Source organism: Ischnura elegans, chromosome 1, assembly GCF_921293095.1.
Source record: "Ischnura elegans chromosome 1, ioIscEleg1.1, whole genome shotgun sequence".
Taxonomy (NCBI): domain Eukaryota; kingdom Metazoa; phylum Arthropoda; class Insecta; order Odonata; family Coenagrionidae; genus Ischnura; species Ischnura elegans.
In genome coordinates this window covers 67077644-67101979 of record NC_060246.1, presented here as the reverse complement: position 1 = coordinate 67101979, position 24336 = coordinate 67077644, and the positions used below count along the sequence as shown (strand labels likewise).

The 24336-nt window shown below is 38.7% G+C and overlaps 2 protein-coding genes across 4 annotated transcripts in view; both read left to right on the top strand.

Moving 5' to 3' along the window:
* The window catches only part of LOC124162524 (ubiquitin carboxyl-terminal hydrolase 14), a 39586-nt gene extending 23072 nt beyond the window's left edge, over positions 1-16514 (top strand). Inside the window, exons 7-12 of the mRNA XM_046539096.1 lie at positions 1326-1482; positions 7103-7168; positions 7277-7459; positions 7932-8058; positions 11631-11876; positions 16207-16514. Coding sequence (XP_046395052.1) covers positions 1326-1482; positions 7103-7168; positions 7277-7459; positions 7932-8058; positions 11631-11876; positions 16207-16346 — 919 coding nt within the window. The 3' untranslated portion in view covers positions 16347-16514. The remainder of the gene's footprint in view (positions 1-1325; positions 1483-7102; positions 7169-7276; positions 7460-7931; positions 8059-11630; positions 11877-16206) is intronic.
* A 405-nt stretch (positions 16515-16919) lies between these two features.
* Positions 16920-24336, top strand: part of LOC124162504 — a 191511-nt gene continuing 184094 nt past the window's right edge. For all 3 annotated transcript variants that reach the window (XM_046539083.1, XM_046539077.1, XM_046539071.1), the window contains exon 1: positions 16920-17932. In XM_046539083.1, coding sequence (XP_046395039.1) covers positions 17580-17932 — 353 coding nt within the window. In that variant the 5' untranslated portion in view covers positions 16920-17579. The remainder of the gene's footprint in view (positions 17933-24336) is intronic.

Sequence of the window (24336 nt, the reverse complement as noted above, 5' to 3'; positions counted from 1 at the left end):
AAATGTGCTCAAATGAAGGGGGCAGGATTGAAAGGTTGCTTATCTTCTCTTAGATAAGGTAAAACTTTTATTTGAGTTGTGCACAGTGAAAGTATAGTGGTTCATGGATGACAATCCAAAAAGATTAAAAGAAAGAAACTGCTGCTGATTTTGCTTGGAGCTGAGCTCATCAGTATTCTCTATTCCCAAATGAAAACAACCACATTTGATAGCTATTGGAACCTCAAATGAGTCGTTTAATGAATCATTCATTGTTCGAGGCAACGAATGTGGCAACACAATGGAAATTAACCGTTCCTGTGAGAGTGAGACCTTTAATTCTCCCATTACTTAGGAGCCATTCTTATTGAACTCTTAGGCAGTGACCCTGTTCAGCTAAATCTATTACATTATCCAAAGGTTGTACAGTGGAACCCTGATCTATCGTTCCCTCATTGATCGTTTTCCCGCTTTCATCATTCACCGTTTCTGGTCTCAAATAAAGTTCCATAAAAGCAATGTAATTTTTTCTGGCATCCATTGTTCCCTGAAGTATCGACTTCCTGCATCGATCGTTTGAAGATCGCGGTCCCGTCGTATAATTTTCCCACATCCATCATTTGACAAAAATGAGATGAAGTGTTTACCATGTGTCATTTATGGCTAATAACGGCAGGCACTTAGTTTGAATCTTCCCCAGGAGATGAAACTACCATAGGGAGAAACTCAGTGCCATGGGGTAGAAACATTAGCACATTTCCCAAGATCCGCTATCCCCCTCCATTCAGCACTCACCTCCCCCACTCTGATGCTTTCCTCTTCTCCAAAATCAAACAAAAGATCCCAGCTCATGCAGGGATCGTATTACGAAGACCTTAGCTTTGAAAAAAATATCAAGTTATCATGTAATATTGCCCTAAATAGGTGGCTCTATATCTTGTCAAGAGATTCCCTAATTAATTAAAGTAAGCATGCTCTTTCATTAATGTATCCCATGAACAAATTGATTCCAGACCTGATGATGTAAATGTGTAGTAGTATGTTAGACTGAGAATTGGGGAATTCAGAGTTGGGTCTCAATTTAGTCAAATGATGTATTTCACTGAAGGATTTATGTCCATGAATGTCTGTGATTGTTGAGAATGTGATTCTATTTTGCATTGTTCTTAATTCATGGTACTGCTCATTATGACCAGTGAGAATAATTGATGATTTTTATTTCAAGAGGATAAGCAGGTTTACTTTCATTTTTATTCTGACTCATGCCGTTGATGCATTTCATGCACTTTCACAAAGTGGCCATTTGTTTATTTTTTGCCAATTATTAGTCATGTTTAATTTTGCAGGTCACTAGTCGAGCAGTTTTTTGGTGGTACCCATGCAACAGAACTGAAGTGTGTTGAGAGTGAAGATGAGCCTGTCACCCATGGGAAGGAGAGTTTCCTTCAGCTTAGCTGTTTTATTTCTCAAGATGTTAGATATATGCTGTCTGGTTTAAGATCGGTAAGTATTTATATTTACCTTTTATTATTAGTCATAGCTTCCCGGGGCTTCATTTTATAGGGGTGCCGTAGCTTCTGTGTGATAGTATGTCATATGAGATTATATCTAATTATGGTTATGATCATGTTGATGCCTAGGATGATGCTTCAAATTGGACCAAGAATTTGAAGAAGCAATAATGCGGAGTTTTGTGAAAAAAATTTTTGTTTTGGGAAGTATTTAATTTTTTGAAGTAGTACTTTAAGTATTTGTTTCTGTATTTTGAGCAGGTATATTGCAATGGATCTTTTTTTTTTGGGCCACTTTAATTCCAATCTTCTAAGCCAGCGGCCTGTAATTTGATCTTGATTCATGTAATTTTTCTACGTAGTCGTTGTTATGAAGTTTGCCATATTCTTACAGCTGGTTTGAAATAAACGTGTTGATCCATAGGCTTAATAATGAGAAAAGTCCTTGGTAAAAAGTGAGTTTACTCTGGATAATTAGATGCAAATAGATTTTTTTTATTCATAGTTTATTCATAGTTTCGTAGGTGGAGTTTTAATTAATGTCACCAACTGTTGTCTTCAATGAATGGCAGCAGTAAATGAGAAATGTTGGGCTGGCAAGATAGTGGATAGTGTGCGTGCACATGTTTTTTGCTGCTGTGTCGTTGCTATGATATTAGTTGTTATATCCAGTGTGGGAAAAAATAGATTAGATTTATATTATGGTCATGTTATCATGACATATTGCTTTGTCTGATCTGAAATAGAGTTAAATGTAGTGGGTACTTGAAAAGCTTTGGTTTTGCATGTAAATTCAGGTATCAATAGTTATATCCCTAGTAAAATAAAAAATGAAGCTAGCGAACCGAGATGTTGTGATGCAAAAGTAAAAAAAGCATTAAGGCCACAGAGAGCATGCCATGCAAAGATGAATAATCCATCTTATTTATCTGTTATTGTTTGCAAATTAATAATATTTTATAAGTATAAGCTTTTTTAATGAAACATGAAAGAAAGCTTATTATGTATGTAGCATGTTAATATTTTCATATTAATTAATTTTACATTAAAATAAAAAGTATACTTCATGCAGTAATTGTTGTATATTGTTTTTAATCCCAAATATGAGAAGACTGTTTGCCTGTCAGACCCTTGTGCCCACCCAGAAAAAAATACTGGATCTGCCCTTCGATGTAGGTGATGAAGTTGTCTTGTCTTCTTAATGGAGTATATATTCAGAATATCTTTTCTTAGACTCCTTATCAGTCATTCATTCTATCCATATTGTTCTCATTTTTCTTCTCACCATATTTAAAAATAAGGTCGATTCATGGTACAGTGGACAATATTTTTCTTAGTCTTAAGAATTTTATTGCAAAGAGGTTTGACTTCTGAATTATGTGCTGTGAATTCTGTAGTGGTCTTTAAAAACTTTGTTCTCTTGAAAAAAGTTTACCTTTTTCCACCGTAGCTATTCTCTGTTCATTTTATCCTAGCGAGTGAGCTGGTGTGGCTAAAGAAGGTGGGGGTGAGGGGAGGGAAATTATCTTAACACGTGACTTTCCCTTTGCCAATCAGCAAACAGCAGGCTCAATCAGTTGCTCTCATACCTCCGTCGAGTGAACATTGTCAATCTTCTAGTAGAATAGCAGACCTCGCACGTTCTCCTTGTATATGTTATTAACAGTGGCGGCTCGTGAGTCAAATGGTAGGGGGGGCGCACTCCACCGGGGGGTCATAATTTTTTAATATTTCGTGTATTTTATTAAGTTTTTACGGCAATCTAGGAATTAAATTCTGTGATGCCATACGTTCCGTTTTTTTCAACAAAAATACCTAGTTTTCCTAATAAAGCTTGATTAATAAATACTAAATGCAGTAGACTCTCGGTCATACGGATCGGCTTAGTCCGGACTCTCGATGATACTGATCAATGATCTTGAAGAATAAAAATATATTTGCTGCGATATTTTGCAAATACAAACGAAAATACGTAACTTTAGGTTTTAGCGTCTACATTCTTCGTGCGGATATGCCCGCAATACACTTCTGTTCTTCGTTTTGCAATCATAATGCGTTATTTGTCAAATATATACAACATTTGCAATGATTTAGGTAGCAATGACACTTGTAACACCTGAGGAGGGAGGAGAGTGTCACTGACTTCCACTAGGCAACAAACACTACTAGAATGCGCGCGCTTTGCTATTGCAGATGTAAACTTTGATGGCGGTGTTCGCGTTGCTTCTTGAATACAGTATGATTTAAAATCAACAATTAAACATTTCTCACACATTTTTAACAAAATATGGAATACTCACAGGCCTTTAGTTATATTGCAAAAGTCCATCCTTCTTTCATTTTGTCCAGCAAAGTGATCAATTACACGTTCATTGAAATCAGCGCTGGACAACAATTTCTGTCTGATTGAACACATGGCAAGGGCACTAGTCTATAAATAAACAAGGGACGACACAAAATAGGCCGACGAAAAATACGACCAAAAAGAACAAGGTGCCTGGACACAGAATTGGGACAATTTTTCCCTATATTTCCCTTAAAAAAACGAGCATTGTTGATTAATTCAAAATTGTCTTCTTGAATGTACACACAGCACTAAGAAACTTCTTAATCGGCAATTACGCACAATTAACTCCTCGAAAATGATGTCTGAACTCATTTCACTCCGTTCTTTCCGAGAGTCTTGCCGTTACTATAAGGACGACTCAAGGGAGATAGAAGTCGTGGTCCACTAATGCTGATTCAGCTGAGGGACGAATTTAAGGTCAGCAAAGCCATTCAAGCAAACAAAGGACGTCACGGACCATCTCCTTGAGTCTAAGATTCATATGTGGTAAACACACGAGACGCCAACGGGTCGCATTTGGAATAACCGTGTCTTCGAAATCATTGCCATGATATAATAGAAAATAAGTTCTAGATCGTAAAAGAAGATGACTCGACTGAGCCACAAATGGGAGCTGTAAGGATTTCCGCACTGATATGAACTCTTCGAGGCCACTTAAATCAGACCCAAGTGGGCATTTTCCGTCAGACAGCTACCGCTCTGCCGCTGAGGAATTAGGAGAACATGAACTAATACAACAAGGACGGCTAGAAAAATGATGAACCTACACACAAAAGGTGCATCGTACGCGGCACTTCATGACATTCATTGAATGACTCTATTTAAAGTCGCGCTTAACGATTTAAATCATATTTAACCCTTCACCCTATCACGCACGCAACTATTTCTTAAATTATAAATCAGTGGGGAATGTTAACTGATTTTTCCTAATACTGCAGGTCTTTTGATAAATTTATCTGAAAAATAGGTACCACATTTCTAATCATCGGGAAGATATGAATACATTGTTAAGGCCTAAATATTATAATATTAGTTTCCCCAAGGTTCTTGAAATTCGTAATCATAACAGAACTGTGGCAAATACCTACTCGAGAATAGTTTTCCTTCGTCAATACGGCCTTTAACTGGTTGGATTTTGTGTGTTCCGGAATTCAAACACCAAAAAACGCAAGCATAATGGGATAATTAATTTACTGTAGCAATACCTACCAGTAATTAAAAATTAAAATCGTATAACTACACCCAGTACAGTGACCATTCTGATTCCGTAGGTCCCTTTTCTGTGGCAGCACCAAGTAGATGCCAGATTATACGCCCGCCGGCCTGCGCAGCGATATCAACTCATACGTCGCTCTGCGCATTTTCGGACGACGTCCCAAGACTTCCATAAGACACAACGTTAGACGCGTCATAGCACCAGCGGCCCCCACCACTACCACTCTCCATATAACTGCATGGGGATGGATTGGGACGTTCTGGCCAGCGCCCCACGGCTACAAATACGAACTTCTCGCGCTATTTCTTTTCGTGTTTTTCCAACACTTTCGATGCATGGGACTGAAAAAACGCTTTGATTAATCAGATGTATAATTATAAATTAATGGATATTTATTTTTTTTACTTTTTCAAATATTTGGGAGGGGCGGCGTCCGAGAGTCCTTATGGGAAAACCGCCACTGGTTATTAAGTAGAGATGGGTCGGTACCGGTTGTTGGCGTGTGGAACTGGTATTGAGAACCGATCGCATAAAGTCGGTACTTTGGAACTGGCTCGGAACAGTGGCGAGGATCTGAATTTGGGGCCCAAAGCTGAAATGGTCTGCAGCATATTCAAGGCCAAAAAGCGAAAAAAAAAGATAAAAAAAATGCATGTATAACTTTCCAAATGTATAGCTTCCATGTTTTTTCTTTTGGGAGCTGCTCACTAACATGTGAATTAAAGGTTCGTCAGTTTTTCACTCAAGCCAACATTGTAACACATCCGTAGCCGCTGCCGCTTTCAAGTGAACTGACTTTTCGCCTGCCTCCGTCCACAGCACAGCACCATTTTTTCAACCATAGGTCTCTATGGATATCTTCAGACATCAAATCTTTGACTGAACTGCGGCCATTTCAATCTGGCCCTGCAATGCACTGTCGAAGGCATGAAAAACACACAATGCTACATTGAGGCCGCTTTCAGACAAAACGACTTTTCACCGGCTGCCCTTCATGTGAAATTCAGGTGGTTTTCAGATGAGGCAACTCTCTGCAAAGCCGTGTGCCGTGTAGTGAATGGTGGCTGGCAAAAATCTTTTCATCTGAAAGTGGTCTCATGATTGAATCATGGACATATGTGTGCAGTACTTCTTCGACATACGAACAAGATGCAATCCTCAATACCTTCCAAAGGAGTAGTTATATTTTCTGGGCACTGGGGAGAAATAGCTCTGGCCACCCATGACTCTTGTTTTCAGTGACAAAGTAGGGTGGCTATGTACATTTGACTTCGTTAAGTTCGCTCCTCCTCTCTCTCTCAGTACTACCCCTTTCCCATCAGCTAAGCCCTCCGAGAGTATCCGGGCTCTCACAAAAGCTCACCTGCAAACATAAAGTGAATAGAATATGGTGTGAGTGAAAACTGAGTTAATTGCTCACTTTTGTTAACGATGGGGTGTGTATTTTAAGTGATTGGAACAAATTCATTGAAAAACTTACTAGAGATAGATATTGGTACAAAACTCCAATGGTCTTCTCAGTATGCTCCTTCAGCAACAACACACTTCTGCAGGAAATTTTTCCTTGATTCATACATGGAAGTGAACAACCAAAGCATCTAACAGAGCATGCAGCATCCAGGATCTCTTGTTGGTATCCTTAAAGGGAAATTTTCACTTTGGTGAAGAGAAAATAGTCTGCCGCGGCCAGATTGGGGCTGTTAGGAGGCTGGGGAATCAATTCCATACAATTTTTTGCCAGGTGCTTTGTGAGCACAAACCTGGGATGCTTTCATAGAGATTTGTATGCTTAAGCTGTGGTCTGAAGATGTTTTGGTTGTTCACTTCCAGGGTGTGTATGAAGCATGGAAAACTCACCTGAAGAAGTGTCTTGATACTGAAGGAGCATACTGTAGAGATTACTGAAGTTTTGTAGCAATTTCTATTATGCATAGATTTCTTTGAATCAATTTATTATCATTACTTATGATACCATGAGTAATGATTGTGATAATGCTTATGTCTCAGTCATCATCACTTTTAGGTGCTTTTGTTTTTTTTTCTTTCTAGAAAATGCAGGAACAAATCACCAAATATTCTCCTACTTTGGAAAGAGATGCAGTATATACAAAAACGGTGAGTTTCCATTTGATGGTATTCCTCTAAGAGTTTATTAAATGTGTTTGCTGCCTCTAATTTTTATTGCTTTAAAGTTTAGTGTGCATATTCCTCTTTTTCTTTCAGTCAAAAATAAGCCGTCTTCCAGCTTATCTTACTGTTCAGTTTGTTAGGTTTTATTTTAAGGAAAAGGAAGCCATCAATGCCAAAATCCTTAAGGATGTAAAATTCCCATTACTGTTTGACGCATTTGAGCTTTGCTCATCAGAACTGCAGCAGAAGCTTACACCAATGAGAGCAAAGTTTAAGGTAATTTAATCTTTGATTATTTATCTATGTAGTTGTTTTTTAGTTATCTATGTATGGTGATAGAAACTTCTTTTATGACACACTCAGTTAAAAATTTTTTGCAGTGAAAATTTGTTGAAAGTGTCATTTTGTTCATGCAGTAGGAATATGAAGGTGTGAAGGCCATCTAATGGTTGTCATTTCTCATGAGGGGTGTATTGCTCCCCTAAAAAATCTGGTTTCTCTAACTTCAATTAATTACAAGTAATGGGTTTTGGGGCAAGCTTTGAGGCATGAATTCACATTGAAGGTATATGTACCTAAAATGGTGGGAGGTAAAGCAAAGGCAAAGTACTTGACCAGACTAGTTTTTTTATCCTCAGTAACTTGATAAAATCGATGTCTTCATACTGCCAGGGATATATGGACATAATATAATTTACTTCATTAGTCCTTGCATTAATCTTTCTAATATAGTGATGGAATTGTTTAGGAATTAGAAGATAAACGAGTGGAAGATTCTCAGAAGGCAGATGGTCCTCACAAGGGTGCCAAAGGCCGTGATAAAACTGATAAACCACCAGTCCCTACGAAGAAGGAGCCTTATTGGTTTACTGAAGGTAAGAATATTTGTGTCTTAATGGGGCCTGCTATGAATTGTGTCATAGCTGTAAAATTAGCTGCGACAAAAGCCCAATGAGGTGATTCTTGAAGTGTTGCACTGAAATAGTCTCTTTATGGAGTCATTTGCTCGATCAGATATGCTCCCAGTTGAGTCACTTATTCTTGGGTGGTAAAACTGCAATGCAACACTCAACCATCATTTGGGTAACCCATTTTGAATCTTACGTTCTATATATTCTGGTTATTGGTTTTTTTCTGCTGAGGTACCTTGACCTTTTTGAACGTTCATATAAAGAAATTACAAAATTTAATGAGATTTTTTAAAATTTCAATCAAATTAAAAAAATAAAGATATAAAAATTTAATTTTTCACTGGCGTGGTTTCCGAGATACATAATGTAATACTCATTGTTCATCTGGAGACGACCTTTTCTGAAGCACAATGTCACATTGATTTACCATTGTCAAAATTTGGCGAATGTTTTTGCAAAATACTCTCTCATCATATATGGTACAGATATGTTAAGAAATATCTAGTACTCGTTTTTATTAAAATATTTTACCGGTTTAGGTAGATTTACGTGGAGCATTTTGTGGATCATCCTAACTGTTCTCCATCTCCAAATTGATCATCGCTTATTCACCTCCTCAATTATCACCACTTCTAGTATACCTCCAATCTTTTCTCGTCCCCATTCCTCTGTGTCCGTGCTTCTGTACTGTAAAGCACTTTAATCTAAACTAGCCTTTTTTTTAACAATCTTAATTTGCAAGCCTCTCATTAGCTCTTTCAATTTCATAAAGGCCTTCTTGTCTTACAAAATTCTCTTCCTGCTATCCTTACTGCTATGTCTGTTTTCTTGAATGTGGCTGCTGAAATAGTTGAACCATTCTACATGCTTTATTTATGCCCATCTATTTTTGCTTCAAATTTTACATTCCCAACTTGTGTTCCTGTACAAAACCACAGAACTTTGGTCTGCTTGTGATGAATCCTCATGCCACATTTCTCACACCACATGTCTAATGTATACACTGGAGCCTGCTGCCCTCTTGCAAACTGTCCAATTTATGCCCAACCATTGCCAGTCTCACTCATTCCTCCTTCTTTAACTCTTGCCTCTTAACTCATCCCATACTTAACCATCTCCTCAGCTTGCACATTAAATTGCCCTCAGGCAATGCATGCCCATCCTGATTCTCTGTCCTATGGTCCCAGTCTGAGCCATTTAGAGATTTATTATTACGAAGGCTATTTTGTAATTAAGGGCCATTATTTTGTATAAAATAAACCAAAATTATGTTGCCATGATTTTGCGTCGCGACAGTTTGTTATCACAGATGACTGGCCTGAGCGATCTTCATCGTGTGCATTTTCACGGCCATCTTTGAGTTCTCTGACCCATTTCGGCACTTTACCTTTGCTCATTTGCCATTAGCACCATACACTTCGAAAAGCCGATTGTTAATGTCTGCAGCTGACATGTTTCTAGCGGTCAAAAATCATATCACTGACCAAATCTCACACACGGTGGGCGATTTGATAATCTTAAACATTTTAAAGATCCATGGCAAAGCGTACAGGGGCCGTATTCTGTAACTCCAGACCGATCGGTGCGGCACCGATTCGTCGGGTGCGACGTCACACCGACTCCCGGCAAGTAGTGGTGCGATTCTGTACGAACCCGATCGGTGCGGCACTGACGTGAGGACGGGAGAACGTCGGTAGCCGTACCGACAGCAAATAGGTGTTGGTTCGGCCACCGACTAGTGGGTTTCATGAACTCCCCGGTGCGCATCGTTTGTTTTATTTTGTTTTTACCTCATCACCGAGTAAATAATGAGGTTTGTTGCGATGTTATCTTTTTCTGCCCCTTCGAATACGCCTCTATAATTCACTGTGTCATCATCTATATTGATTACCTTGACAGAAATATAAGATATTGGTAAATAAACATGCGGTTTGCTAACATATAATTACTTTCTCTCATTTATGTTACCACTTTCACTCGCTTGTGATAGGATTTATTTCTCTCTATTATCATTTATTTGCTCCTTTGACATGAAAAAGATATTTTTGATTAAATATGAGTTTTGCCGCAATGTTATCACTTTATCTCTCTATGAATAGGCAACTATTATTTCACTCAATCATCATTTGGCGTTTCTCTCGGCATAGAAATAAGATCTTTTTATTTAAGTATGAAGTTTGCCACAACGGTATCAGTTTCTTTCATTTGTAATAGGCAACTATGTTTCATTTTATCGTCAGCCATTGATTCCCTTGAAGATAAAAGAAGATATTTGTTAATAAGTATGAGGTTTGCCGCAATATTCTCATTTTCTCTCACTTGGAATGCGCAACTTATACATATGTATTTCACCCAATAACAATTTATTTACTTCCTCATCATTACACTTCTTTTAATTACACCCAGCTCCATATTTTTATAACAATTTCCTAACTTGTTCCTCTAGTATAACATTTACATTTGCTTTTGAATCCTATAGTATATGCAATAGTAATCCTATGTACATATGTATAAGTTCACGTTCCATGGTATGTGATTTTCGTCTGCTATGGTGCAAATGGCATAACCTTCCGTTGATAACATTTAGACGGAACTTACTTAATGACAACTATATTACCAAATCATGAATAAATAGCAATATACGGAACCAATATTTAAAAAAAGAAACTACGATCTCTAGGATAGTTTCAATAATTCATTCCAGCAACAACAATCTCCATCACATTCAAACTTTATTGTGATGTTGTAATATTGTTTCCTTCGATTCTGTAGGTACAGCATTACTACCACACATTATATAAGCATTGTTAACAACTTATCCAATATCGATTATCTTAATCTAGCAATAAGTCGTAATTTCCGCAAATAAAAAGGTTGAGAATGACGACAACAAACTGTGCCAATGAGTCTTCACTTGTTTTACCCTTCTTTCATTGGTGGTAACACGTTAGATGACTTCTAACTTCGGATATATTCGGATTTTCCCTGTTTGGGTAGGAAGGGGAACCGTACCGACTGGTTTGAAACCGACGACCTTACAGAATCGCTGAAAGTGCCGTCGTCGGTACGGAAACCGTTGTCGGTACGGAATGATGTCCAGTCGGTGGGCTTGAAAGGGAAACTGATCGGAGTGGTACCGACGAAATACAGAATATGACCCCAGGTTAGATACAGAACTGCAACTGACGTGTGGTTGTTCATAAGGAATGCTGGGAGGCGTCACGTATACTCTTTACGGATGCCGTACGAACTACTTCAGTGTCTAGCACAATGGCCCTCACTTAAAAAAACAGGCCTTGTATGAGTTTCATTTTCTCTCACTTGGAATGCGCAACTTATACATATGTATTTCACCCAATAACAATTTATTTACTTCCTCATCATTACACTTCTTTCAATTACACCCAGCTCCATATTTTTATAACAATTTCCTAACTTGTTCCTCTAGTATAACATTTACATTGATTACATCTCCTCTATTTATGCCTATTTTCTTAGTAAGGTCCAATAATGTACAATTTCTTTTATTTACTCAGATATTGGGTCCAATAATTCTGGGTACTATCAGTTGCAAGCAGTTCTTACCCATCAGGGGAGGTCAAGTTCTAGTGGTCATTATGTTGCCTGGGTGAGACAAGAGAGGAAAACTTGCAATGTGGCTTCTGCATCCTCTGTAGCAGCTGCCAAGGCTGCTGGTGGACTCGGTGAGACTTGGCTGAAGTGTGACGATGAAGCTGTTGTTGAAGTAACAGAAGAGGATATTTTGAAGCTCTCTGGTGGAGGTGAGCTATATTGGTGTCCCTATATTACCGATGACTTCAGAAAGATCAGATGAGAGATGGTATAACAGTTGTTTTAGTTAATGGAAATGATATAAGAGTTGTGGTATTGTCCGCAAATGATTTCATTTAATGTAACACATTTTAATAATGTTTTGATGTTATCATCAGGAAGACTGATTACTGAAAACTTATCAACAAAATTTAGGCAGAGCCTTTTATATATCATTAGTTTGAAAGGGATAGTAGGTTGGAGTCACCCTCAAGTGCAGATTAAGTGGGTGAATTTGTCAGAATATATATTTAGCCTTTAATGGGATCCCAGTCTAGTGCCCCAATGGAATTCCAGTACATGCTGTGTGTCATAGCTTTAAAGATGTATTGTATACACATTTACACAGTATCTACCATTATTCCCAGCTTAAAAGGTGTTGATATTATAAAGAAAAGTATGTATATGCCATCAGCATGTACACTCTAGAAAGGAAAATGTAAATAAGTGTTGTTGTCATTGTTGTAGTAACTGATGTAAAAATAATGTGTACTTGTGTGTGCTGAGTAGCTGTTTTTCTTTCATTTCAAGAAAATTTCCACAAAAGGCACGTAGGGTACATTGTGATTTTTCCTGGTTAGATCGTATGGAAAATATTTAAATCAGACAGAAAAGGATGAAATATTTCATTTTTAAAATCTGTGTCACTAATTGTAATGGAAACAGAACTCCTTATGGTGATTTATTTGTAATTTTTTAAGGAATCATTCTCACAGAAATAGAAGAACCTTTTTGATTTGTATTGATCACAAAGAGTTACTATTGATAATTATAATAAAGACAACCATATTCTCGGTGCTGCATTCTGTGCTGGTAAAGAATGAAGTTCTACCCTTATAATCTGCCCAAAGCATGTTAGGTGATTTTAGGGCACATTTGTGAGAAAAGGTTCTTCTTATGGGCTTGGGAATAATGGGCACTTTTATTTGAGGTTGATGGTTGAAGTTGGTGTGTCGGGGAGGGTTGGCTAGTGATGAATGTTCTGTTAAGTTTTTAATGATAATTTTTGGAAAAAATTAATGTGATTCCAAAATAGTGTGTTCTTTTTATATTGTAATTTTTGAATAGGTACTCTTATACTAGATTTAACCCTTCCGAGACGGCGGAGTTTTCGTCTTAGCATGACTGCTGTACTGAGCCCCAAGAGACTCTTCTTTCTCGTGGTACGGAGTATTTTTGGAGGGCATTCGTTAAGAAGGGTCTCGCTGAACCTTTTTCGACCCCTCCACGCAGGGACTTCGCATTATCTCGGACTCCGAGAGTAGTTGCTCTCCCTCCTTTCTGGGTTTATGACCATACCTGCGGCATTGGTTCGCGATCAACTTATGTATTTAGCAAATGGATAATTGTTGCTTGCACGTAAATTACAGACTTTGAATTGAATTCCTCATTTTTATCTGAGCATTTTAAATTTTAAACGAAGTTCTAAGGCCATTATTAACGCATTTAACGCAGCAACAATTTCCATGTTGATGTTTATACATAACTCGAGATATAAGTTAATATTTGTCGTAGAGTATCGTTTAAAAATTGTAAACGCTGCTCAAAAGACAAATAATTCAATTCTTAGGGTATATTTCTAGAGAAATGAACAAATATTTATTTCGAAAATTGACTGTACAAACAATTGAATGACCGCTGTCCCGTACCGCTGAGAGGGATTCTAAAAGACGAAGGGTCCGGGTACCTGCTCCCGGATTCCGAGGGTTAATCCTAAACCCCGAAGCGTTGGGTCCCGAGACAAAGACATCGTAAACCCACGACCGTCCTAAAAGGGGGGGAGCTAGAAAACGTATATATACGGCTTTCGATCTCCTGGCCGAGAAAATCTCACACGTAAATATATGCCAGTCGTCTCCCAGGTCAGGAAACGTCCACACATAAATATACGTGTACAGTAGGGAAAAGGTTAAAGGGGAAAGTTTTTCTTTTGTTGTAGAAGGGGTGTGATTGTGTGTTAAGATAAAAGGGGTGATTGACATGGATATGACTACCCAGAGTTGAGCTGACCAACACACATGCATATTTCGTAAGAGAAGATTACTTGGAGGGGGAATATGGGCTTGTGAAAGAGGAGAAAAGGTTTTTTGATGTCTTAAAGAAATACATCAAAGGGATTGTTGAAAGGATGATATGTGGAAAAATGGAAATGGATTGGTTTTTTTTCTCGATAGATGCTTGCTCGTTCACTTACTTTTCAGCTAAACTTTAAGCACACTAATTGTTTTTCTCAACAGTTAAATTCACTCCTGACAAAGTTTCAACCTGCACCACCAATCTGTTTCAAGTTTTCATCTTAATTGCACTATCTTTCAACACATGCAGCATATTAACTTTTAAACAGATTGTAACTATTTTGTGAGTATTTTGTAACTATTCTTTGATCAGAATGAAGGCAGGTAGAGAACCATGAGTCAGGTCACCCGAAACACAAGATCTGTCTACCCCCTAATGTTCAAGGGATACTGTAATAACAAAAGTGCCCCACTTGGGGGTTTTTACTTGGCTATAGCATCTGATAATTTCAGTTTTGTAAAGCCAACTTTAACATCAGGGAAGGTAAATAGTTGGCTTTTCATCATTGTTAATTCAAAAGTTGGCATTACTAACCCAGAAGTGTTGAATACCCAAGATGGGGCATTACTCCTCAGGAGTATGCTATTTCATTACATAAATTAAATCACCTTACAAACTGTCACCTGGCAGAGATTATGATTTTATAGTGGTTTTCTTCATTTTTCTCCATACTTTGCAATGTAAGCATCTGATATGGTACAATGGTTTAAAAATAGCTCGCAATATCCCATGTTATTACTCATAAGAGGCTGTTGGAAATGCCTTAGATGTTATACTCAAGCTGTGGGAAAGTTATGGACGTTGATTTGGGAAAGTTATGAATGCTGATTTTTTACCTTTGTATGGACGTTGATTTTACGTCAGGTAAAATTACTCCATCATTCATCTCTCTTGCCCAAATTTTCCGGTTTTAAATACCTTTGATGCACGACTTTCTTGATATGACTATGTAGGTATCCGTGGTGTTGAGGTTCCAATGTCTCCATTCTTCCGGTACTACCATGTTGGTTATTGATTAATGACAACAGTTTTGCTGGCGCTGCTGCCAGCGTCTTCAGGTCGAAGATGTCGGTCCACAATTCTCGTCCTCCATATATACTTGCTCACACCCACAAGTTGTGGCTGCTGAGAATTCATATTTTCTGTGGAATAATGGAAGCACCGGAAGAATGGTGACATTGGGACTTTATTGATACTTCTTCACCTGCATCTCAGCGGGTCATATTAAGTGAAATTTCCACGATGTGGAAGGTTAGCATTTTTGAATCATCAAAAAACCTCCATTACCCATTTATTTGTGATTGTTAGCTGGTAAATCATGTATTTTGTGCACGTAATTTTATTCCAGAGTTGGTTTTGTGTGCAGTAATGCTTTTAAATATATGGTTATTGTCCTATACTCACAATGGTAGTGTACATAATTCATAAGCATTTTGGGGTGGTGCAAGGTCATAATCTTATGATTATGAGAATGCAGCTCTCTGTAAATTTTGCTTCATATAATGGCCATTTTGCACCTGGAACTTCAGTATCCATCTTGATTCATGCACCAAGGCACAATGAAACCTGTATACAGTGAAGTGACAAATTCCGCCAACCAATGCCCAAATGAGTTATTGCAAGCCATCAAAATAGCATGGTGTAACTTGCGGAAATTTAGCATTACCCCAGGGTGTATATAGTGTGCATATTTCCCTGAGGCATATTTAGTGTGTATTGCGATGTACTTGTTAAATGACTCATGAAAACTGTATTGTGAAAATTGACTAATATTGACCACAAAGGCATGGATGCCATCTGAAACATTTTCCCTATTCAATTTTCCTTTGGTATGCTGGACTGCAAGGGTGACAGAAAACATTGGGATGTAGTCTTAAGTTCCTTTTTGCTAATGAAAATGTAAATGAAGACATTATAAGTTCATCATTTTATCTATTTTTAATTCTGACTATAAATGTTACATTTAAAATGTGGACTTGTGATAATTACTTAATTACTAACTAGGGACTTAATTGATTAATTATGGGTATTACTTAATTATTTATTAATGTTAATTTAATTTTTATTTAATATGTTTAGTGTGTAAGAGATGGGGTACTTAAAATAAGATAGTTCTTAGTTAAGGTGAAAGGGGTGAGACATATGTTTTTAAGTTTTCACCACTGTTGTAGTGTATTTGTAACAGTTCTTTTATATTCTTCCTAGGTGATTGGCATTGCGCCTATGTTCTACTGTATGGCCCCCGAGTGCTTGAAGTTCCGTTAGAAGAACAGAAAGAGGGAAATGACTCTGAAAAAGTAGATGACACTGTGCAACCAATGGAAACATCAGCTAAATCTCCTTAATTTCCTCCAAATGAAAAGAAGTAATATCAAAATATGATCAATATTTGTGACTTCACATTAACTTATCACTTGTTGATAATTATTAAAGTTTAAATGAATTTTATTTGGCTACTTTTTGTAATTTCTTGTGCCGTATTGATATTTAATAAACATGAACGCTGAAATTAATTTATATGTATTGAGACTATTTATACCGCCATACGGGCTGTTTATAAACCAAATAAATGAAAATTAACGTGTACTGAAATGAAATTGATTCGCATGCAGACGACGGAAGCAGACGGAAATAAGTTTTCAATAGATCGAAGTTATATCGATCAATAACCAGAGTAGTTACTCGCGCCACCGTATACTGAATAATATTACTTAATGTAGCAAACAGCTTTTGTAATATCGTGGTTATATATTTTGATATTTTAAAATTTAGATTGCTTTCTTGTAACTATTTGATCGACGAGTTCCAGGAAGACAATATTTTACGTTTATGGGAGACGCAGTACCGCGATATCTCACATGGGGGCGTGTCTGTTCGGTTTGTCTGCTTCGGCGCTGAAGCTGGCGAGCTAGGGGCAGGGCAGGGTATGAAAGGTTTTCAGTCTGTTTCAGTCGATCGTGAGCTTTCGTGATGCTGTGTGTGCAGCGGGTGGACGTTGTGATGTGACTTGAGTTCCGCCTGTGTTTACAGTTCCATGTTGCGGGATATCAGGAGGATGCGTGCACTGAACAAGAAGATGAAATCATTTTTCTTTACCCCGGCTTATTCAAATCGGTGATGGCGCAGTCAGGCAATGCTTGTTCTATTGACGAGTGATTTATTGTCAAATTATCGCGAGAAAATATTTTGGCTCATTTCAATTATGATTATATATAATCATGGACTCCGTTGATGCCTCTTATAAGAAACCAGAACCTTTCAATGGAAAAAAATGGAGCAATCGGAAAAATATTCGTAATCATTATACGTTCCTTTTCAATATAAATTTTTGAAATTTTGTTCATTCCATCACATGACTTAGGAGTTTTCCAACCCTGATTTTTCACATATAAGTAGGACACCCCTTATTTTATGTCCTCAGGCACATATCTTTTCAGCTGCCTTGATGACCATTTTGATTATCATGTCACTGATTTAAGTTGTGGGGATAGTGTGTTATGTTTGGCTACTTAGTGGTGGCGGTGCAAGAATTTTCGCCTAAAGTGTGACGACTTGCGGTCAAGCTGTCGTGTGCATTAATGTTTTGCTTCTCTAGCCCGTTTGGGCGTAGAGAAGGGGGTGGGAGTGGATTAAGTGAGGGGTCCGGTGGTATAAGGGTGGAAGAGGACGACGGCCTTGAGGGAGATCTTGAACCTGAAAGTGGGCAAGAACAAAGCGCATCTGTGATTCAACCCCAAATGTCTGATGGCATTAGGAATGTTGGTTCCTCTGGTAGTGATGCGGCGGACGAATGCAATCCCAATAACAATGTGGTCAGCGCTGGTGATGCTTCAGCGGCTCGTCCCAGCCGACGTCTTCAAATCTACGGCTTAAATAATGATGCACCGATGAGGAGTATCATCAAGAAGTGTCTCCAAGATGATCATTTAGGGTGAGAAATATTTTTATGCATGCATTGTAAAAATTGCGTGTGAAAGACAAGTGAACGGAGTCATAAGCATCTCTTTCCTTGACCTAGAAAAATAATTGATGTGATGCATAGAATATCCTTATTGTGATTTTCATTTTTCTGAAAAATTTTCATTTTTGTGCCACCAGACCCCCAGGATTGGAAAATGTAATGCCACTCTTGAAGGATGGACGACTTTTGATCTCTTCTCAATCTGTTGGTTATTTATTTTTTCTTAAAATGAGATTATCCAATTTATGTCTTCCTCAGTTGCTACTTTTCGGAAAAAAACAGTTGCTATACTTTTTTGGCTTTACAAATATTTCAGTTGTGTCGATGAATTTGTTTCTATTTACGTCAGCTTTATTTATTTTTTCCGTGGCAGGGGAGGCGTCTAATGGAATTCTAAGCACGAGAATTTCATCACGTAAAATCCGAGAAATTATTTCTCAGCCTATCGTCTTCACCACTCAGAATAATAGTAAACGAGGAAAATTAATCGTGCCTTTAAATTATTCCTTCGCCAATTTTTGTTGATGTCATTAATACATCGGTAAAAAATTGATAATGAAAAGAAGGTCAAATGTCATACCCCGTTCTTTTCTAAGAATGTCATATGGCGGGGATACGGTGCTGTTACATAGCCGTTCGCACACGGGCTCTGGTAAATGGCGAAGTGGTGCCATATGTTGTCGACCAGTTCCATTTAGGTATTGATGAATTTGGCGCTGATGAGACGATAGATTCTTCCTCTAAAATCTTGTTAATTGTGATTTAGTGTAAGTGGGCTTTTTTGACATCCATGCGGTTTGGGATTGAAATTTAATGGTAGATATATTTACATTTGCAGTGATGCCTTATCATAGTACTTGCGCCTAAGGTCTCTAAATGGAAATACTGCTAAATGGAAGACATTCCCATAGCTTATTCCTTTGTTTGAGAGATATTTAAGGCTACGTTTTATGCAAAACCCAGTTATTCAACGGAATTAACATACGGTGTTACCGTACCATTTAAGTTTAATTTTTTAACCATGCATATAACTTCTGTGCAATGGTTCAATTTTGTACTAACTTTGTACTTCGTTTTTTCTGCATGTTTATCGCTCAATCATTGCCTTACCAGCAGAAGCATGCTTTAACGGGTTGATGAGTTTCCACCGAGAATAAAAGTAACCGCCCTTTCCTTTGAGAATCTCAGAATATGCCCTTCGTAATACATTTCATCGACCGATGTAATAAAAACTGAGCCTTCCTCGCATGGGCGGAGTTTTGGGGAATAGAGGGCAGGGAGGGCCTACCCCTCATCCGACTTAAATGGTAATTTGTCCGTAAAATGGTACGAATCCGGTACATTCAAGTACAATGAGCATAAAAGCATCAAAAGTTTAAATGAATTTTAGTCTTAAATATTGCTAAAAATGCTGTTTTCAGAGGCTAAATTAAACAAAATTTCCAGGAACACTGAGGGGCTACGGAATACCCCACGTTTTAATGGAGGGTGTTAGCCCCATAGCCCCTAAACCCCCGGCAGGATTGCACCCGACCTCCCCCAACATCTAAACTTCACCCGGTGGGGTAGCGAAATGAGTGGTCCGGACTCTCCCCCTGAAATATAAAAAATACAATTTCTTTCCTTCATGATAGAAAACAAAATATTGAAAAGTCATGAGTTTACGAAAGATTTCTTTGACAAATGAAGTTTTTTTTTATGATGAAAAGTATTAAAATTAGTTTAAAATTCTCTACAGTACCCTGTTTTTAAAAAATTTTCCAGCCTGGCTTTGGACCCTTCCCCACACCCGAACGAAATTCCTGGCTACCCCACTGACTTCACCCATTCTTCGTCGCTATGTTTTTCAAAATGGCTCATAAAAATCATTAAACTTTTATGGGCACTTTTGGGCAATGCGTAAAATAGGTAGAAGAAAACTCGATTACAATCGCAATATAAATGTCGTTTGGAAGGAAATCAAATACATTTGTGACGCTATAAATCAAGAGTTACGATAGTATAAAAACTTGTAGTCTTCATGTTGGTTTTGAATATGTTAACATATTTTTTCAACGACAATAGCTGAAATGGCTTAATTTTCAGGAAGTGGCCTGTCAGTGCAATTTCATATTGGCAACCGTGTTCCGAACGGAATATTAATTTCCTGCGGACAGGTGTCTGCAAGAATTTCTGTTGAATCGGCATCGTGATATTGTGTATATCTTCTCATGTGATCACTTGAAGACATATGTGAGAAGTCTTAAAAAAATGCAGCCGTGTAGTATAAATTGTAGTCAACATCTAAACTGATGACAAACAAAAATCATGAAATGTAATTTTAAAGCCGCAACCTGCAATACGTTTCTGGGGTGATTGGGGGCCCTCGGATGGGGCTCCTGGTCTTCCCCCGGAAAATTTCTGGAATTTGCATTCCCGGAAATGGATTTTGACACTATTATGGCTCTTAAAAACTAGCTAGAAGTAAATAAAAATAGCAATTTCATGGCGAAAAAACTATGAAAAGTGAGAATTTAACTGATTATAAAATTTAGCGATGCCTTACGATTGTATTATATATATAGTGAATTTGCTCCTTTAAACTGCGCTGGAATCTAATAAAACTTCTAAAATAACCTTTTCGAATAACCCTTTCAATAAAGCATCAGCAAAGCAATTTATTTATTTTTTACATAATATTTTTACTCTGAGTATGTTGTAAATAAAGCAGCCAGTGAAAACATAGAATTATAAAATAGCAAAAAAAACTTTGGTTCAAGTCATCTGAGTCTTTTTTTGTAACCCTTTCATATGCGCTGCACGATGGAAGCGAGCGTTGTGGAGGCCCTCGGCGATTGCCGACCTGAATAGGAGCAACAAATACCAGGATTGTTTACCAGAACTTAAGTGCGATCAGGCCCGTGCTGGGCCGGGCCTGATCCGGGACGTATCCCGTTGCGCCCTCCAGCCAGGAAATCTTAGGCTCACTCCTGTTCCGAAACTCACAAATTTTACAGTCAGAATGATCATGCCTCATTTAACAGGATAATGAACACCGTCTTTAGTAAACAATACAATGATTCAAATTAATATAATTTATACTGAACCATTGGAGTAGTCCTCCCCAGGGGCGGATCCAGGAATTCTTTCTGGGGGGGGGGGGGGGGGGGCACAAGTAAGGCTGTATCCAGAATTTTGTTATAAGGATACCTCGTAATACAAAACAAACGCAATGATAATGGGATCGTATTAAAAATCTTGCATATATTTAAAGGGTCTGGGGGGGGGGGGGGGGGCACGTGCCCGCCCCCCCAAACCTGGGATCTTGCCCCGGGAAATTTTATAAGTAGTGAGTTTTAAGCATTTTAGAAGAGTCATATGATCAACATTAGCACCCTGATAGCTCGAATCTCGATATCTGGACAATCCGGGGAAAATCGAAAAGCCTGACACATTTTTTCCTCATCCCCTTAACGAATTTTTGAGGGGGCTCTGGCCCCCTCAGGCCCCATGGAGTCGGCGCCACTGGGTAGACCAGTGGGTAGTGTTATCCTATCCATCAAAGGGTCCTGTGTTCAAATCAAGGGTTGAGCCTAGGAAGCCCTAAATTATAATCGGGATCGCCACCGGGTCAGGGGTACCTGGTCGGGTTCGCATTGCGAGACTCAGGGGCACAGCTAGAAAATTAAGGCTAGGAGGGGTTTTAGGCGCAACTAATACTGTGAGGTATGGGGGGGGGGGGGGTGGAATACCCGCCAGGGTAAGCGGGAGGTGCGGGGGCCCTCCCCCAGAAAAAAATTCGGATAAATTGTTCAAAATGGTGAGTTTTACGGCTTTCTGAGGGATACTTTATTAATCCTTACACTATTCTATAAGTAATGTTAATCCAATTAAGTAAAATGGATTAAACTTTAAATTCTCTGTGCTTTTGGGTTTAAATTCTCTGTGCTCTTGGGTTTCCCCGAAACCCCCCCTCTCGCTGCACCACTGGCGAGGCTGTCTAAGTAAAGGAAGCTCCTCACTCTGGATGTGCGATATTCACATTTATCTCGATTAGTCTGAGGTGAGCTCTTCTACCCTCCCCGTGTACATACCAACCTTAAAGTTAAATCGCTATTCAGGCAGGCTGTACGCAGGATTTGAATCCAGGACGCTTCGGTCATTTGCCAAAACGCCGTGCTCACTTTCCCTTGTTCCCGACCATGAAGCTCTGCAAAAAGTACTCCGAAATATGTTAACAATCTCATTGCCACCGAAACAGGTTATTTCTGTATACCTGATAGAATTATTAGGCCAGTCGTCAATGGACGTCATCGGTTGTCACAGAACTGGTGCATAAGTTGACTCTTGCTCCTCTAAAATTGACATATTTTCCCGTTGACGCGTCCATATGGTTTATTTTTGACGGAGTCTCTTAGTAATAACTATTCTTACTAAACATAAGGAAGCGATGAAGTTGGCTGACTCACGAATCTGATAGCATTATAATTTTTCGAAGTAGATGTGGTTCAGTAAGAAAATTAAAGTTATTACTTATCTTTAGTAATTGATCATCATCACGGGATGATGAAGTAGGTACAATTTGGTAGACGGAAAAAATATGATGCTCGAGGAAGACCCTTGAGGCCACTTTCCAAGTCGACCGCGTGGTTTAACCCTACAAATACAGACCCTGCGGATAATTTTTCGATTGGCTCGCATTGACGTTTTTCAATGCGGGAAGTAGAAGTGGTGCCGATCTCAATCCAAGGAAATTGGTAAATTACCACCGGGTGGAAGACCCGAGAAATGTTGCTGAGAATTATGTGGTAATGAATTAGCGGTGGGTAATTTGGCTTGAAATGGAAAAGTATTGACGATTCATAGATATCGTCGTTTTGCTACGAAAATAAACCGTCTACCAGGGAGTGCAATGCGTTTTGTGGGCCTCTTCCTCAATGCTTTTGGCTCGAGCACCTCAGGTGGTTTTCGAAATAAAAGTGAGATATTTTGGTCATTTTAATTTTCCAAGGATTCTCGAAACTGTGGCTCAACTCCCGAGAAATCATGAAAATTAGCCATTGAGGCAATTTGATGATAGATTGGAGGGGACGTGGTGGGCTTGTTTGGCCTCTGGTGGTATACAGACTTGGGACACAGAGTAGGGATATATATATATATATCTACTCTGTGCTTGGGAGTTTTGAGTTGCAATGTAGGTGGAGTCGCAACTGTTTTCTTCGTGAGGAAAGGGTTCGGGCCCGAAGAAAAGGGTAAGCATACATTTGCGGATAGGAGGGATTGGGGACTGCAATTTCGCTAATAGAGTTATTGATTTTCGCTTTCGCAGATGAAGGTGTGAGAATGTGTGCTATACGGGAAAAAAGTGGTAAGGAATGATATTTAATTTTTTGTTGACGAAAATGAAGCATAGTTTGTATTTTTTTCGGAACTGTTTTGTTACTTAACTAATTAAGCACGTTCATATAATGAAATATGCCATACGACGGTTTTAGATCTCAAATACCCAATAATGTTATTAGCAGTCCTCCTAAGTGTTGAGTCCTTTGCGGCCGTACAAAAAGTCCGGCTTTGTCTTTAAGGTACTTCGGTTCTTGGGAAAATCTTCGGCCTCTTAAGCCCCCATTACCTCTCGACGCTTCTGTGTGCTTCTAATGGATAAACACGCCTGACTAGAATATTCACGGCACGATTTTATGATTTATATACCTTCTTGATAATTCGCAGGTGACCCTGAGACGTAATTGAACCCCCTAGCCCAACTAGGTGCAATTCGCTCACCAAAGGATTAGTCCGGAACTAGCCCTACGCTTAACTGTCAAACCACCATTAACGTTGGAAAACCTCGGTGCACGGTTGGATTAAGATTGCTCCAATGGGCAAGTGAGCTGTCCAAATGAGGAATCTCATCAAACGGCTCCCTGCGTCAGGGCATAACAGTGAGGTGAGGAGGAGGGGGGGGGGGGGGCAATATTATTCGGACTATCTCAGGTGGGGAAGGGGTGGGGGAAAGATAAAATTACCTCCGGCCCCCAACTGTCTCTGGGCGGCCCTCTTTACGTACATAATCCGGTGCTTTTGGGCCTTAGTTTTGCATCCCTTGTATCGGACCGCAAAATTAGTATTTGATGAAAGTGACAAGTCAAGTATTTCGACAAGTATTCATGACAAATCATCGGATTCCCATTCTTTTATCGTTGGAGTACAGACCTGATGATAATTGCCTTCGGTTGCGGTCGGTTTCGAAGTATTCTCGGAGTGTCGATTGCGAGCAGTTACCTTTCTCTACTCCAGAAAAATAGATTAACGTAAGTTCTTCCTGGTTATACTTTTGATTCAACTCACAACTCATGGCTGCGACAAGGTTTTTATTGCTATTGTAATTTGGTTTCATG